This window comes from Blennius ocellaris, assembly GCF_963422515.1.
Source record: "Blennius ocellaris genome assembly, chromosome: 5".
Lineage (NCBI taxonomy): Eukaryota > Metazoa > Chordata > Actinopteri > Blenniiformes > Blenniidae > Blennius > Blennius ocellaris.
Genome location: NC_137654.1, coordinates 19895614 through 19913066, shown reverse-complemented (window position 1 = coordinate 19913066; position 17453 = coordinate 19895614). Strand labels below are relative to the sequence as shown.

The window sequence follows — 17453 nt, the reverse complement described above, 5'->3', positions numbered from 1 at the left end:
AATAAACAACTCACCACCTGTCTACTCTCCTGATGTGTAGTAGTGCTAGAGAATACCGTCTTATCTTCTATTTGCTATATACACACTGCTGCCAGAAAATAACATCAACTCCCTACCACTGTACTGTCATATCTGGTCATTGGGTAAACCCTGGACAGGTCAAAGGTCATCAACAGGCAGTCATCCACAAAAAAAAAAAAAAATGCTTGATTCAGACACAAAGCCATTGTCTGCAGAAACAAGACAGCTCTTAAAAAAACCTTGTAGATGCACAAGGAAAACATAAACTCCACTACTTATAGAAAAGCCTGAGCCCCAATTGCAACCAAGCAAGTTGTAATAAACCCCGCCCCCTAAATATCTACGCAATGCATGATACAGAAAGCTGACCGAGTGGCAAATCTAAAATTCCACAATCATTAAATGAGTTTCACAAATTTTATCAAATTTGAACTGATTTAGTACAAGAACTCCTAAAAATGAATCAAGACTCCTATAATAGGAGTAAATATATCTTGTAACACCTTCTCTGTGAAAGGGAATTCTCCTAGAAGAATATGTGGCACAGTCGTGTAACATTGAACATACAAAGTGAACATTATTTAGCTTCAACAATAGTGACGTGGTCTGTGGAGAAGAGAGACGAGTGAATTCTATGATATGGATGTTATAAACCAAAGCCCCGCACTCAGAAGGGCAGGTTAGTCAACCTAATCTGAAATTATTCAACACTTGTACTTGCTTTCAATGAGATTCATTTATAACCATCCAACTAGCTTTAAGATAAATTAGTAGCTTAAATTCTCAAATATTGTTCAAATTACAATTTCAGCTTGGGCAGGATTAGATTTTTGTCCTGCACACCAAGATAAAAGTTAACCACACTGCTCTAAAACAAGACTAATAGTTTCAGGACATATGCTACGTACATAAATGCTCTCATGAGTTGTTTACCGTTACATTACTTGTCTCGGCGCTTGATTGTTTAAACTCAAATTTACTTTAAAATGACAGTAACCCAAATTAAATGTTACCATTTCACAGAACAAAAGCAGTAGAAAATTTATTTCAGTTTTACAACATAATTACACTTATTAAGCTTATTCATCAGTCTTCACATGATTAATCCAGCATGTAATATAAAAAGCACATTCACACAAACTGTATGCACACATTCTAACTACAGTCTCACATGATAACAAGAACAAAACTAACATCACTCTGTCTCAAATTATCTGTACATGGTTTTTTGCCGACCCCAACCCCCTCAAAAAAAAAAAAAAAAAAAAAAATCATACTCTTGAGTGATTGAAACCAATATTAAGTGATTCACAGCAGAAAAGAAAACATTTACAGTACAGTTCACAGGTTACCACAAATAGTTTGTGCCTATTTAGATTTCCTTCGTTTAGCCTGGGTGGGACTTGCTCCAGTTTCTGCTGCAGTAGTACAAAGTGAAACAAGTGTTAGAGAGAAAACAATGCATCGCGAGGAATATATTTCTTTTCCTCGAGTTCGGTTACCTTTAACGGCTGCGCTGGTTCCAGGCCTGGCTGACCTCTTCCTCATGCCGCTGTCCGCTACCGGCTCCTCCTCCACTTCTTTCTCCGCCCGGGAGCTGCGTCTGCTCGGACCCTTGGGCTTCTCCACTGCGGCTCTGGGAGAATCAGACAAATGACGAAAGACAAGGAGTGGGGGGGGAAACACAACACATCTACTTGTTATTAAATGGGCAATGGCGTTAATTAACTCTGCTCTACTCACAGAAAGATAGAATACCAATCAGGACTCTGCTGTTTTTCCTCGTCTACCACAGATACTGTCCGTCTTCACCCCGACAGCATCCACTACGTCGACATGACCACTGCTCGTGTCTTTGCAGCGTAAACTTGCTAAAATACATACCTTGGGACTAAGTTGATGGGCGTCTTTCTTTTCTTTGCCCATCTGTGATAGAAGTGGAAAAACAGCGGTAAACTATAAACTGTGCTGCACAAACATGGCTTCACGCCCACAACACTTTATGATAGTACCCATGATAAAAGAAGTGGCCACAAATCGCAGTCAGGCAGCAAAATTGTTTTCTTCTCATGAGCTTTCTCACTTTTACACATGCATGAACATATATATATATATATATATATATTGTAACATGCTAATCATACATACCATGTGCTGAGGCCACGTGGCTCATTGTTTTCCCCGTGTACACCCATGGGCAACCAAATGAACTCTCTGAGTTTCAGGAGAGCTTGAAATGTCTAAGTATTTCATCTTCAAGAGCATGAGTCTTAAGATTAGGGCCAGTGTTTGCAAAATGTGTGTGAGGGGAAACCGTAACAACCCTAGCCCACAAAGCATTGTATTCAACGATATCACAACTTGGAGAACAAAGATATAAGGATCTTACCCCGGCTCCGAACCTGTCGACGACTCTTCACCTAAAAAAAAAAAAACAAGCACAAAACTTCACATTTAGTTCCATTTGACTCACTTCATTGATTATAGCATTACGATATAAGAAAAGCAATGTTAACTACCCATACAACAGAGATGACTGCACTTACCCGTCTTCTCAGTGGCAGGTTCCTGTGACGCTTCTTGTTGAGTCGGTACTAGTAAAATAAAAGCATGTAGTTTAATTCAGGTACAAAAAAAAAAAAAACATACCCACATGCTTTCCTGCTAATGGAAACTAACAACACACAAGTCAGAAAATATAAATGTGTGTAATAGAACTGTCATTTCTCCACTGACTGATAATAAACTAACAGCTTTACACAGAGCAAAGGTTTCCCTAAAAAGCATCACAAATTTCAAGAACTACACCTTGCTGTAGCAGTAAGACAGAGTGTCTACTTCTGTGTCGTCATCGTCTTGACCTGTTAAGGGATGGCGTCTACAAACTATTATCAGTGTTATATAGCTCTAATGATTGTTGTGTGAAAGTATGTCTTTACCTGGGGTGGTCTGAATGGTTTCAGCAGGTGCTACTGCTGGTGGTATGGAGGGCTCCACAGCTGGAGGGTCAGACTGGCCTGATGGAGCCACGCTGGCGTTAGCGCTGGAAGAAGGTGCGGTGTGAGGAACCTCTGGAACGGGTGCAGGTACGACCACTATTGGAACGATGGACGGTACGGGACTTTGCACAGGAGGGACCGTGGAGAGCAAGGCAGACGTAGGGACAGCAGTGGGAGGACCGACGACAGTGACAATGGGAGCTTGGGAAGTTACGGCCAGAGCTGGGTTTGAGACCGGAGCCGACGCAAGCACGGGAGCCTGGCTGACAATTTGACTTGGAACACTGACTTGGACGGGAACTGTGACTGGTGAGGAGACTGCTGGGAGACTAATGCTGTTTGGAGCAGCAGCAGCAGCAGTTGCATGAGGAACTTGTGTTTCAGTCTGAACGGCTGGACCAGCAGGGGGAAGAAAGACCTTCTGTGGTACAGTTCCTGGATGCACCTGTGCAGGTCTTTCTATAGCACTTGGCTGCATGTCAGGTGCAACAGAAACAGCTACAGCAGCCTGGGCAGGCTTACCTTTCAGCTGAGCAGTTGGAGAGGGAGACATGGGACTCTTTCGGACCGCATTAACAGCCCCGGGACTGGAACAAGGAGGAGGGGAAGCCAGAGGTGGCTGAAAGGGAGATGACACCGAAGGGCTTGGATGGGGAGAGGGCTGCCGGATTGAGAGAGTAGATTTCCGAGTCGACGATATCTCACTGGAGCCTTCAGTCTTGAGAGGCCCTGAACTAACTTGCTGAGTAGCTACGAGAGAGCCAATGGGGGAAGGTGATGATGAAGATGACGACATCGTGGTGATATGGACCGTCCCAGGAGCACTTCTCGAGGTCTGAGTGCTGGTCATGCTAGCTGCAGTGGAAACGGTGTTGCTTGGAACTGGAGAAATTTGAATGTTTGCAGTGGACATTTGTATAGACCCCATCATCGTGACAGGCTGAGATACCACTGTTGTATTGGGTGCAACAGATACACCCGGGACCTGAAAAATAGGATTAATAAATACAGGGGTGGTGGCGATAAACTGAGGTCGGGAGGCGGGGCTCTGTTGCCGGATGTCCTGAGGTCTTATGCTCTTGCTAGCAACAGCCACCATGGTGGCTGATGTAGGTGCCTGTGCGGTGGGGGCAGAAGTGATGGGGTTCGAGGTGACAAATACAGTAATTTGGCTTGGGGAAATAGTGGTGGAAGAGGTGGGGATCTGTATGACCGAGTGAACACTTGTCACAGGTTTAGGACTAGGACTTTGTTTTAAAAGGGTATTAACTGGATTTACAACAGCATTGGGGCCTGAACTAGTGCTCACGATTGAAACGGAGCTATTCGGACCAGAGATGACTGGACTGGGGCTTACACTTGGGGTGGTATTAGTGTTGGTGTTGACAGTACTGCAAAGGGTGGGCGTCAGATTTACACTGGGACTTTGGCTGACACGCAGAGTGGAGTTGGGGTTTTGGGTAAGGCTGATCGAAGTGCTGGAGATTACGTTAGCAGGGGGGTGTGAGCTGGGAATTGGAGAAGGCTGCAAGTTAGGATTGCCAGTAGGGAATGAAACAGCAGGTTTGGGCTTGGTTTCTGTTTCAGTTATAATGGGAGTAGCAGCAACAGGAGTCGATATTTCGGTAGTTTGAGAATTGCTGGCTGGCGGCCGGTCCGAGTCCAACGCAGACTGCGGACTATCCTTTCCCATAACCTCTCTGACAGTATTACTCTGTACGGGCCGCTGAGCCATGGTTGGAACACCTGCATTGTCCAGTAACTGGTTGAGGGATGTTGGAGCTGTTCTTAAAGCAGGTGAAACCTCTGAGTCCTGCACAGGTGTTGGATGTGTTTGTTGCCTCTCGACTGTGCCAGCCTGCAGGTCTACGTCAGCTTTAGGCTGCTGAGGCACAGGCAGACGAGGACTTGCCATTCTGGGGGCTGATAACTCCCTTAAAGCCTGTGGCTGGGGCTGAACTTGGGGAATTTGACGTTGCTCTGGTGCCATCATTGCCAGACTTTCCCGGACTCCATCAGCTGGATTGCTTTGAATTCCATGGCTTGTGCTCTGGGTTTGTTGTGCGTCCACACCACCACTCACTTGTGAAGGCATAGAAACTGGACTTGGAGGTACTGACGAGGGACTCAGCAACATTGCCTGTCCTGCCTGTCCCTGTGGGTTGGCCAACTGCTGCTGAGGAGGGCATGTGACGGCCAGTTTTGTCCCCTTTTGTCTTCCTGGACTTGGTGTAGCAGACTTGCGACTGGAGGCTGGGCTTGACCTCCGACTATTGCTAGGACTTGCTCTCTTGCCCTGTCCTCCAGGCTGTTTGTCCTGTTTAACATTCGTCGCACCGGGCACAGCAGAGAAAGGCTGCTGACTGTTGTTAGCATTATTGCCACCTGAATTGCCATTGTTGTTGTTGCCCGGGAGGGTTAAGCTAGGGGGAGCTTGCCCAATGGCCTTTAGAGTTGTTGGGTTAAGACCTTGCTGGTCAAATCCTCGCGTTAGGTTTGGTTGCCGAGGGGGCAAGGGAATGTTGATTTTTGGAGGAAAGAGCCCTGCGATAGAGGCATTCAGCCTCTCTGGTGAAAGGTTGATTTCAGAGGGCTCAGTACTGGGTGGACGATTAGTTGGTGTGAGGGGATGGTGGTATGGTCTGGGGCTGGCTCTGTTTGGGGTTTTAGGTCTGGAGCTCTGTGAGGTTGTGGGTACATTAGGGAAATGAAGGCCTGGCATTGGACCTCCCTGCTGAGGCTGAGTGGTTAACTGTTGCTGGGGACTGGCTCCAGTGTGCTGTGGCATTTGAGTTGGACCAGGTCCTTGTTTTATCATGTGAGGGTTGGAACCCTGAGGTGCCATAATCTGCTGGGTTCCATTTCCAGGCTGTACCCCCATTTCAGGGCCGCCAGGCCTGTCCTGTTTTGGCTGGGTGACTGCAGCAGCCTCTTCAGATGCTGGGCCTTGGGTAGCTTGTCCCACATCAGGATGAGACATTCTTCGAGCAGCTCCTGCAAGCTAGAAATAGAAAAAGACCATTGAATAAAATCCCTTCAATCATAATTAATGGTGTATTCATAAGTTAAATGGGGTTGTCATGTCTTATTGACAAGTGACCCAGTGCTTGGTCCTCACCTGTGGATTTACCATGAGAGGCAGTGTTCTAGCTTTGTCAGGTGACGGTGGTACCCCTCCGTGTCCTTGCAGGTTGATCATGACAGGCATGTTACCTTGCTGTGAAACAGGATGTCTCTGAACATCAGGGGGGTTTACCATGCCTCGGGGAGGGAGCTGCCCTCCTGGAGGGATGGGCATGCGATTCTTTGCCTGCTCCTGTTGCATCTTGAGCATCATCATCATCTGCTGTTGCTGCTGCTGTTGTTGCTACAATGTGAAATGGAGCATTTAGTACAAACAAATTGTTAGACGTAAAACTTTGACATTTTGATAACATTACCTGCTGCTGCAGGTGAGGTTGTTGAGTTTGTGGTTGCTGCTGTGGTTGCTGCTGTGGTTGCTGCAGTTGGTGAGGGTGCATTTGGGGCTGACCTTGGCCTGAGTTCTGTGGGACCGCCATCCCCTGCTGACCTTGAGCATTTTGGAGACCCTGCATTTGTTGCATTTGTTGCATCTGTTGCTGCTGCTGCAGTTGCAATTGTTGCTGCTGCTGTTGTATCTGCTGCTGCTGCATTTGTTGCAATTGTTGTTGATGCTGCATTTGTTGTTGCTGCATCTGTTGCTGTTGCATGTGCTGCATCTGCTGTTGTTGTTGTTGTTGTTGCTGCTGCTGCTGCTGCTGTTGTTGCATGAACTGCATTGGTACCTGTTGTAATACTCTCTGGTCTCCAGCTTGAGCAGGAAAACCTAGGTTAAAGCATACAAACGCAACGACAGTACATGAAAACAAAGTAACAAAGTTCAAATAGATAAAGCTTTAGCAACCACCTATAAAAAGCGTTGAAAATTGTAATAATTCACCTGCAGGTCTATTAACAAAATCAGTCAGTTTCTGGCTCGAGTTGTCTAAGCCCAAACTCTGCTCACCACCCATAGTTGGCAGTTCAGCATCCTCCATGCCAGCTGCCACATCAAGACCACTAAGAGATGAGAATAGACAAAGAATGAAAATAATAAGAAACAAGAACAGCCATGTAACTAAATGATGCCCCATAAAACTAAGTATTACCCAAGACCCTCTGCTTGCTGCTGCCCTTCCCCTTCTTTAGGCTTTTTCTTTCTTGCTGGTTTCTTCTTTTTGGGTTTTGCTGGACTTGCCCCACCTGCTCCCTGTTTTCCTCCAGGTCCAAACTGGCTGGCTGAGATATCACTTTGCAGCAGATTAACTAACAGTGGACTAGTCAATGTGACATCCTTGCTGACAGGAAATCCCCCAGGCTGTCCACAGGGTCCACCCATTGGTATCTGGCCTTGAAACTGAGAGTTGAAATTCATACCATGACTTGCAAAGTGCCCATTTCCCATCTGCATGTGCTGAGGCCCTCCCATCATGCCTTGCTGCTGTGCCTGCATGTCAGGAACCATTTGTTGAACGCCTAATTCTCCTGGCCCACCATTTGGATCTCCCATAGCATGTGGGTGTTGTTGAGCTGCTTGTTGTTGTTGCTGCTGCTGCTGCTGCTGCTGTTGTTGCTGCTGCTGCTGTTGCTGCAACATGGCCTGTTGTTGCTTCTGCTGCTGCTGTAACTGCTGCTGCTGTAACTGTTGTTGGATGAGCGGATGGCCAGCAGGAAGTCTCATCTGTTGTGCATGCATGCCCATGGCTTGATTAGGGTTGCCAGCAATAGGGACTTGTTGGGGTTGCTGCTGGTTCATCTGTTGGTGTTGCTGCTGCTGCTGAAGCTGCTGCTGTTGCAACTGATGCTGTTGCTGCTGTTGTAACTGCTGCTGCTGCTGAAGTTGAGCCATCTGCTGCTGCTGCTGTTGTTGTGGGGTCATCTGCTGCGGGCCAACTTGGCCCTGGAATTGAGCCATGTTACCGGGTACATTTGGAGATGGGCCACGCATCATCTGGCCAGGCATGACCCCAGCTGGGATCTTGCCTCCAAATGCCTGCTTATTGCCTTGCATTTGGTTGGCCACCATTTGTTCCATCATTGAGTTTTGTTGTTGCTGTTGCTGCTGCTGCAGGAGCATGGCCTGATGCCCTTGGCCTCCAACCATCTGACCCTGCCCATGCATCACCCCCTGGCCTTGCTGAGGCATCATTTGCTTGGGTGGGGTCATCCCTCCCCTCTGCCCTTGACTTAGGGGCCGTGAGAGGACAGTCTGACCTCCACCCTGGCCTTGAACCATCTGGCTGGGGGAGGAGGACACAGGCTGGGCCTGATGCTGGAGGCTCATCATCTGGGTCTGAAGGCCAGGCTGTTGCTGGCCCATACTCGGCCCAGCAGTTGTGCCAGGAGGTGGACCTGCCATGTTACTTTGTACACCCATGACATTGGGTTGAGCATGGGGTGGTCCTTGCATTGAGTTTGGTGTGGACGCTGATGGTTGAGCTCCTAATGTAAAACGGAGTGGAAAAAGTAAAAAAGTTACTTCATGCAATTTGAGTCCGCCTCCCTAAAAACACAAAAAAAAAGTAGAAAAACTAAATTGGGCATTACTCGCGTTCCCTCTGCATGATAAGCAAAGACATGTGATAGAACAGTCAACACATCCAAGCAATTATTAAAATATGAAAGTGACATATCTTGGGTGACATAAATTGTGTGTTGCATCATGTCTGGAATGACAAGTCCTTGCTCTTAAAAGTCCCCAAAACAAACAAGTGACATATACTTAAATTCTGAAGACACTAGCATGTGTTCACACATATTTTTTCATGAACTGTAAAACAACAATGTGAGTAAACCCTGAGCCACGTCAACAGTGTTGTAGTAATTTTACCTGTGTGAGTCATTGCCTGGCTGCTCTGTAGTTGCTGACCGGCTGCTCCTCCAGGGGTCCCTGGAGTGCTGGCACTCACCTGACCTTGAACGAAGTTTGGATTTGGAAAGCCCATGGGACGCTTTGGCATGCCTGAAGAGAATATTAGTAATTGAGTAATTGTAGTTTTCCAAGGTCTCCATTGTTACATGATGTTGAACTGTGTGTTATATATATATATATATACACATATACACACACACCAAAAAATATATACACATTTGTTTTTGGCCGCATCATAAGCTAAACTCAAAGATCGAAGATCTTTTCTATGTACACAAAACAGTTATTTTACTCAAATACTGTTCATAAGCGTCTCTAAATCTGTGTTCAAGAGCACTTTTCCTTTGCAAAGATAATCCCTCCCCCTCACGGGTGTGGCATATTAAAATGTTGATTAGACTGCACAACTATTGAAGAGGAGTGGACCAACATTTCACAGGCAACAATCAACTCTTTACAAAGGAGAGGTGTTGCATTGCGTGTTGCACATGGTGGACATGTATAATAGACATTAATAACATTCTGGAAGGCATTTCAGTTTAACAGGAAATGCTTACCAGGCTGTCCATGCTGGGGCATTCCCATGAATCCTTGCTGCATGTTGCCCTGTTGGCCAAGGGCTGCTCTTCCTGGCGAACCAACACCTTGGGGGAAACCTTGTGGAGTTGTGGGTCTCTGAGCCATCATTGGCGGGGTACCCGGTGAACCTTGCTGAAAAGGAGATGAAGACGAGCCGGGGGACTTCGCAGTTAGGTTGCCCTGAGGTCCAGAAGATTGCGGAAGGGCCGGAGGAGGTCGAGGTGGTCCTGTGACCCCAACCGGGCCTGCCTGTTGGCCTTTGGGCTGCGGGGCAGCAAACTGACCCATTCCTGTCTGCTGCTGCTGCTGCAATTGTCCTTGTCCCATGGTGTTGAATACTTGCCCGGCCTGCTGGCTGCCAAACGGGTACGGTGGCGGAGGATGATTGGGTGTCTGAACCGTTGCGAGGGAGGGTGGACGTGGAACCATCTGGGCTTGGGGTGGGGGCTTTCTCCAGGCAGGACCTCCCTGAGCAGCTGGCGGCTGCAGGACTCCAGAAGACAACTGATTCCAACCAGGAGGCACGGCCATCTGACCAGACGGGTTGAACGGAGGTCTCGGCCCAAGCTGGGAGAGCTGAGCCTGCTGCTGGGCCTGTTGCTGTTGGTGATGTTGTTGTTGTTGGAGCTGCTGCAGTGTGGCGGGGTTGAGCGGTCTCCCGACCTGCAGGGCCTGGATGTGATGAGCAGCCTGAGGAGGCATGGGACCAGAGCCATGAGGGCCAGCTTGTTGGTGCTGAAGTTGTTGCTGCTGTTGAACGGGCATCCCCGGCATCATTGGATCCATCACGTCTGTGGGCAAGAGAGACAGTTAGTCTGTGACACTATTACAAAAGCCCAAACATAAAAGAAAATTCCAGCTTGTGTATCATTCGAAGTACAAGAAATAAAAACCTGAACCTGTTTGTGAGGCTGGTCTCTGAATACGAGGATGCATCTGTCCACTGCTGCCCGGTAACATTGTCTGGCTAACCATGCCCGGCCCAGGAGGAACCATCCCTGGATTTGCCATCCTTATTCCTGCTTATGGAAATACATGCAGAATATTTCAATACGTAGGAAGAAAGCATCCAGTTTTATCCTCATACGAAATACTTGAAAAATAATCAAACAAAATCTAGATTAATTCTTCCTTACAGTTATACTCAGTCAATAAATACCTGGACCAGGCTGACCAGGAAAGCCAACATCCATCCTCATCTGGCCAGGTGCACCGATTGGTCCATTAACTCTGACTTCTTGTCCTCTATTTGGTCCCATGGCCACATTGATGGCCCCTTCACCTGCACAGGAAAAGAAGAGAAGAGAGCTTTCATAGCATTCAATGCGGGGGATTCACAAGAACCAGAAGAAAATACAAACAAATGAATGAAATGAATAAAGTGTCAAGACTGTGTCGTTACCTTCTATCTGTACAGAGAGAATCCCCAGATCTCTGAGCTGCTGCTGGTTGTTCTGAGCCAACAGTCTGAGCCGCTCAGCAGCATCTCGAGGAATGTTGAAGGTAACTCGCACACTATTCCACGGTTCCACATGCCGTGGCTGTAGTCTCTCAGAGTCTTAAAAAAAACAAACATATTCATTGAATTTGTCAGTGCTTTTGAAAAATATGTGAACACAATTCAACCACTGACTCTCAACTACTATTTAGGAGTGTTTTACTACTCGGCCTACAACAACATTAATGGTGTTATAAAAAACATCATTGAGGGATGTAAACGCAAATATATTTGGACACAATTTATGATTAATAAAAACAAGAGTTGTAAAGAGGCCAACAGTAACCAGTATCCATGCTGTTAATTTGTAGAACAAAAAAGTTAAAGAAAATCAAACTAACCCATATCAAGTACATTGGGTATCCCATTGAGGACAGTTTCAAGTTTGTGACTGAAGTCCTCATCGTCGATATTCCCTTGAAATGCAATAAAGACTGTAAAATCCTCTCCTTCCCCGCTGTGTTCGTCCAAGTCGTCTTGTGTCCCGGCTTTCTCCTCCTCGGCATTTCCATGGCAACTGTCAGCGTCCTCTCCTGCCTCATCCCCGACTCCAGAGTCCCTGTCGGATTCATTATCTTGCTCCAGGTCCGCTGTCCTCTGGGACAGCTCAGGCGGGGTAGGTCTGTGTGCCATCCTCCCTTATTGCTAGGAGTGGCGTCCAAACTGGTTTAAGCTGCAATGGCAGATTGCAAAAACACAGATTTAAGCACTATTATTCAGTGTGTAGTGTCGCAGCAGCAAGTGATAGAACAACAGAAGGCCTTAGTGAAGTTGTTTAATCATTGATAAACAAGCAGTATTGACAGAGGATGAAATTAATTTGAAAGGGAGTAATAGGGAGCCATGACATGTACATGTAAAGATAGTTGAGAATGGGCAAAGTGATAACGTACAGTGACACACACCTTACAATACATCTCATAATCCACTTTCAATAAAAAAATGACAGAAAAGACAAAGAGGATGCAAGAGAGATTTAATTTACAGGGAACATCTGATACATCCGGTGCTGTGAGGGGGACATAGCCCACCCAGGAAGCTCCAAATGAGACCAGAGATAAAAAGAGAAGTCAATATTTTCTGTGTTCAGAACAACCTCAAACAAGTTGAGTGCACTTTGACACACCTGTACGTCAGTGTCAGCACGTTGTTGACGCTATAATAATCACTACACATATTGAAGCGTTACAAAAGGCCTTATATATCAGCTGTTCGGCAGTGTTCTTCACTGCCACAAACGGTGGATAGCTTGGTTGACATGATGGGGCCCAGCAGCAGCCAGTGCGGGCCTTAGCACGAACACAAGCTAACGCAAATCGCCCAGGGATCATTCGTTTCCTGTGCCACTGTGACTTTTCACCTCAATTCTAGTATCGCAAATGTGAAGATTTCTGGCAGCAGTACGCGAGAAGACGAAGGCTAGTGTGGGGACACGCAGTCTTCCAAGACAGCTCTATAGCGTTAGCCACATTAGCTGGTTAGCATAGCAGGTAATTCATCGTGAATGCACTGAAACGCAACACCTTAGCTTCCTTGTTGGTTGCCCCCAGCTTCTTATTTATCCGTATAGTTCAACGCCACAGGGGAAAAAACAAAAGTCTTACCACACATGATCATCTGCAAGTAACTTCAACCGGTGAATTTCTGATCGGTAGATTAGCTAACAAAACATGAATCACAAGAAGCAAGCCAGAAATGGCGTTGAGCTAACAGAAGTCACTGCATCCGGTGGATGGTTTCAAAATAAAACATAAAGGATGTAGCAGGACATTTCAGCGTAAAGTTAAATCATCTCTAAAATAACGAACAAATTAGCAAATTGGCAAATGTTCCTTTTTGCGGCATAAACATTGATAATAAACATACATTTTGAAAAAGAACATAATCAACGGAATAAAATTGAAGTAATTTTTCTGCAATGATAGACTTTAATGTCCTGTCTTTAAGCCTACTTTCCAGACCTGACATAGACATTGCTCTCTTCGCAAAAGAAAGTGTTGAATAACTACAAGATGTGTACATCTCTATTGTGTTTTCAGTTTTCAATCAGATCACATATTGACGAACAGCAAACGACTATCAAAAACATTGCAAACAAATCAAGAGGTGAGATATTTTTAGAGTTACATGAGTGCAAACAGTTTATTTCTTGGATTCCAGCAGTTCCACATTCATCTTGAATCAGATACAAATGCACAATGGAAATAAACACATGTTGTGCAATGTGTGCCTTTAGGCATGGCATCTACTGTACAGGAGATAAACATCAACAGTCATATTGCACTTATACCCAGGGTAAAAGAGAGAGAGGAAGGTTGACAGCCTGCTTGATCACGCAGCATTGGCCACTGTGGATAGAAATATACGCTTTGTGTTGAGTGCAACATTTAACAAATGCTATAACTTCTGAATTAAAAAAAACAAAACAAAAAACAACATAAAACCTAATAGCATAAATATACACAAACAGGCACATACAATAACATCTTTTTTCTAAAACGAGCTGGTCCAATGCAACTCAATGTTCTTAAATTAAGACCATAAAATAGTTAATCTAAAATCAGCAATATTTAACATATGTAAAATATGAGATGTGATGGTCTTGTCACATCGTAACATGGTCCTCACAAACCAGTGAGAGTTTGCAACAGTAAAGCTCCGGCAGCTGTCCTGAACCAGTTATTCTCAGTTACACACCACATAAAGTGCAAGAGAACCACTTTTTCACACCGTGTCATTCAACTCGCTCTGTTGGGAAAATTGTCACCATCACATTACTTGTGGTATTTGCAGTGTGTTGAACAGATTTAAAGAAATTCAGTTTAAACACCCTACAGATTACAGTGACCTTCTCCAGTGTCCTGTTTTTTTTTTTTGTTTGTTTTTTACAAAGAATCTATTTATTTATATATGTACACTTGACCACAAACAAAGTGTCAAACCCTCTCGAACATCTTGTTTTATTGGTTGAGAAAAGTAGGTCTGTGAAGCCAATGCACTTTACATTTTAATGTTATCATGTCCACTCATGAAGACCTTGCTGAATGTGACACATTTATTGCATTCTGAAAAGAAGCTGAAATGGTTCCGAGATTATTCTAGTCACGTTTGTGCCCTGAATTACAGAATATGGCCTGGAGGTTTTAAACCTCTACAAGTATGAACAGACTTTAAAACACTGAGTGCACCAGGACTGACTGTCACTTAAGAATGAAATGGTGATTCTTTGTAGTATTCTGTGCAAAATAATCGTTAAATCAGAGGTTCTCCACCAGATTTCTGTAGTTTATCAAGAGCATCTTTACTCCTTCATGAGTCACTTTCTGGTCTCGGCCTCTGAACAAGAATGAGCGCAGGAGAGTGAGGCCACTAGGGCGTGCTAGACATAGTCAGGGCGGAAGCATCGGCGCTGCGAGGGTCCTTCACCCCGATAATGAAGTCATTGGTTCTCCGAGTACCCTCAACGAGAGAGAGGACGTCCTTCCTTTCTACTATATGGCCTTTTGCTTGGAGCAGTTCCACATCTTCATCCAAAAACTCGGCTAACCGAGAAAAAAGCAGGACAGGGATGTAAGCATACATGTGATAGAAAAGAAAAACATAAAATGTACTACTTCTTTCTGAAACTGGAATCAGTATTTTTCTTTAAAGTAGAGTAACTCAAACACGTTGAATGTGCTTTCATCTGTTGTCACACAACAGACATTAGAACAGACATTAAAACACATGTTCCCTGTGTTTTTGATCAACAAAAAGTGACATTTGTTTTCTAAATTAACCACAACCAAGCATAACATAATAAAAAAAGGACGTGTAGTTCCTTGTCTGAGGGTAGTGTTTCCTTGGTGATGGCATGAGAGGACAATTATACCGACGGCATTGTAAAAAAGAGAAACCAGCTTAAAAACACTCACAGTCCACCAAGAGTGTGTTGGATTGCAGCTGCGGGTGAAGTCTCCCAGAAGCTAAACTGTCACTCATGTTCTTACGGGATGACAAAACGTTCATCAGCACCTGTGCAGGATCAGAATAATATGCAATCATGAGCAAATGTCACAGAACCGCAAACCACACATTTGAGAGATTTTTCACGAGGTACATCTTTAATAAAGTCTGTTGTAGCTTAACTGCACAGAGCAGAAGTAAATCAAACGCATATTTCCTAATGCAATAAGTAATAGCATAATCAATTAGGTTACCTGTGTTATGCCACTGAGTGCCTTTTCTCCATTTGATGATCCAACAGCTACGTAAGTGCCACATAAACCTGCAGCCGGCCTCACTGCTGTGGGCATCAGGAAAGACATGGGCCTTTTTCCAGGCTGGACGCCATTATGCTAAAGCAAAAAAGATGAGAAACAGCAAAGATGATGGTAACAAAATGATAAACAATGTATATGTGTATATATGTGTATTTGTATATATACTAATATTTTTTAATTTAATTCATTCATTTTTAATAGAAATACAAGTACAGGATTAGGTGACGAGTTCAGCGTTTTGTTAGGCCAGGAAAAGCCGAGGATCTGGCTATTCAAAAGGATTCCCGAAGGAGTCACGATCTTGCTTCCGAATGGTTTGTTCAATGAGCTGAAACAAGCAGAAAAGTGATCTCAGTTAAAACTACAATAATCGGGTCCTACGTGCCTGCTGCAATTCACTCCCACACCTTAAAAGGGCAGCCCCAAATAAAGCAAGAGGTACCTCATGACTGACACAATGTGGTCATCCGGACCCATGACCATGACCTGTGCAGCCACTGCGTCGTCCTCCAAGGTGAACGCCGTGGTGTAGTGGCTGGCAGGGAACGCCTGCGTGTCGCTGATCATCTGGTGTAGCAGTGAAGCCTGTGGTTTACTGAGAGGCGGGTATGTCAGAAGGTTAAGGGTCAATGGAAATGTTACACTGAACTGTGATGGATTACATGTGGTGTTATTTACCTCAGCATCTTGGAAACAATCTCTGAGACGGAGGCGTCGTACAGGGGGTCTCCCAGCTCACTAGACATGGCCAGTGCTATTTTCACAGCCTTGAAGTAATTAGAAATTATTACATTTATAAGAGAGAGAAGAAACAACAGACTGTACATACTTTGTACTAATGTTTTGAGTACAGCAACAAAAAGAAAGAAAAAAAAAACCCTGTACTACCTCTGCAATCCAGTGATAGGTGCTGTTCCTGGGCAACTGACTGGTAATGTTGAAGCCTTCGAGGATGTTGAGTGCAGTGATCAGTGCAACTCCTGCATGTGGGGCTGGGGCTGTCAGCACGAGATGTCCTAAAGGAACATGAGAAGGTCATAAGACAGAAGGATTAACTCCTTCTAATGTACAAAAAGAAATTGTGACAGTTGAAATGACTACCCTGTTCAATTCACAATTAAATGAAACTAAAAGAACTGAAACTAAAAAGAACTAAAAAAAAGTTGACATTTACCCTGATAGGTGATCTCGGCTGGCTTCTGCACGACTGTGCTGTAATTTCCAAAGTCATCCTCTGTGAGCACACCGCGTTTCACTTGTGCCTATATAAAATGGAGATTGGGTGTGTTGTCACATCTCAGTCACCTCATTATATGTACACATGTTTATAGTAAAAACAAAAAAAAACCACATTGAAACATTTAGAGTTTAAAAAGACATGAAATCTCAATGACAACAAAGGTTTTTTATGCCATTACTCAATCCAGTTAGGCAGTGGTTTAATAATACATGACTTGTGTTTTTCATATTAAGGAAATTCTACCTAATCTATTGATCAATTTGTAACTAGTAACAATAGGACAGCTGTGAATTCTCTGTTTGCAAGTGACTCAACTTTTACACTATGGAGAATGCACGACTATATAATTGTCCTTACTGCTGCCGCCATTTCCTGTGCCAGATTCCCACTGTAGAACTGAGATATCCCGTTTTCTGCGACAGCATCCAATACAGCTGCTAAATCGAGCCGCCTGGTGAATAATCCATGAAGCGGAGCCTGGCCATTGGGTAGGAACAAATCCCGAAAAGCATCCGTCACGTTTTGGTCCTTGACTTCAGCCAGAGCTTCAGCTTTAAAGACATAACACACAATAATTATGATGTGACTGGCCACGAAAGTGAAATGTTTCATTATATTGAGCTGTTACCTAAATCATGGGTGACGTTGAAGCCATTTCTGGCCACATCTGCTGCCTGTGACACCACATCCTTCCATGACATCCTGTTGAAGTCAAACATCATGAATGCCAGGGTTTGTTGAAATGTGCTTAAAGCTCATGCAAACACTCTGATCTGCTCATTTTTTGAAGAAATGACTGTCAAATGTCAATAATATCATGCAAGGATAACGCATCTTAGTCCTCTGCATAGCTGACTTGGTAGTACAACAAGAAAGAGGGAATACACAAGATCCAGATGTCTGCATAAGGGCTGCAGCTATT

At 44.7% G+C, this 17453-nt stretch overlaps 2 protein-coding genes across 7 annotated transcripts in view; both read right to left on the bottom strand.

Annotated features, from left to right (window-relative positions):
- Positions 1–1048: 1048 nt before the first annotated feature.
- On the bottom strand, positions 1049–12712 carry ncoa6 (nuclear receptor coactivator 6). Of its 4 annotated transcripts, none has more exons than XM_080497131.1 (17): positions 12634–12712; positions 11371–11702; positions 10934–11089; positions 10691–10813; positions 10431–10553; positions 9510–10322; positions 8911–9042; positions 7190–8522; positions 6982–7100; positions 6461–6867; positions 6139–6387; positions 2961–6021; positions 2568–2615; positions 2411–2441; positions 1906–1947; positions 1524–1657; positions 1049–1439 (listed from the first exon to the last, which is right to left on the bottom strand). In XM_080497131.1, exons 2-17 carry the CDS (start codon positions 11660–11662, stop codon positions 1390–1392), a joined length of 7113 nt encoding a protein of 2370 aa, XP_080353257.1. In that variant the 5' UTR covers positions 11663–11702; positions 12634–12712; the 3' UTR covers positions 1049–1389. The 4 variants fall into 4 exon arrangements, with proteins under 4 accessions (XP_080353257.1, XP_080353259.1, XP_080353258.1 ...); XM_080497133.1 differs by having other exon boundaries at positions 1049–1436; XM_080497132.1 differs by having other exon boundaries at positions 10431–10550.
- A 478-nt stretch (positions 12713–13190) lies between these two features.
- The window catches only part of ggt7 (gamma-glutamyltransferase 7), a 6708-nt gene continuing 2445 nt past the window's right edge, over positions 13191–17453 (bottom strand). For 2 of the 3 annotated variants that reach the window (XM_080496680.1, XM_080496681.1), the window contains exons 7-16: positions 17160–17233; positions 16889–17082; positions 16466–16553; positions 16180–16307; positions 15970–16058; positions 15734–15886; positions 15505–15619; positions 15229–15366; positions 14944–15043; positions 13191–14571 (exon numbers count right to left, since the gene is read on the bottom strand). In XM_080496680.1, coding sequence (XP_080352806.1) covers positions 14399–14571; positions 14944–15043; positions 15229–15366; positions 15505–15619; positions 15734–15886; positions 15970–16058; positions 16180–16307; positions 16466–16553; positions 16889–17082; positions 17160–17233 — 1252 coding nt within the window. In that variant the 3' untranslated portion in view covers positions 13191–14398. Of the gene's footprint in view, positions 14572–14937; positions 15044–15228; positions 15367–15504; positions 15620–15733; positions 15887–15969; positions 16059–16179; positions 16308–16465; positions 16554–16888; positions 17083–17159; positions 17234–17453 lie in introns of all 3 variants that reach the window. The other variant, XM_080496682.1, reaches the window with a different exon arrangement.

What these genes read in the sequence shown, in the direction of transcription:
- ncoa6 (XM_080497131.1), bottom strand. Translation starts at nt 11,662, where the DNA reads ATGGCACACAGACCTACCCCGCCTGAGCTGTCCCAGAGGACAGCGGAC. An exon ending in GCCCCAGCATGGACAGCCTG is followed by an intron (nt 9,043 to 9,509) that starts GTAAGCATTTCC and finishes TATTCTCTTCAG; the next exon opens with GCATGCCAAAGCGTCCCATG. An exon ending in CTCTCATGGTAAATCCACAG is followed by an intron (nt 6,022 to 6,138) that starts GTGAGGACCAAG and finishes TTCTATTTCTAG; the next exon opens with CTTGCAGGAGCTGCTCGAAG.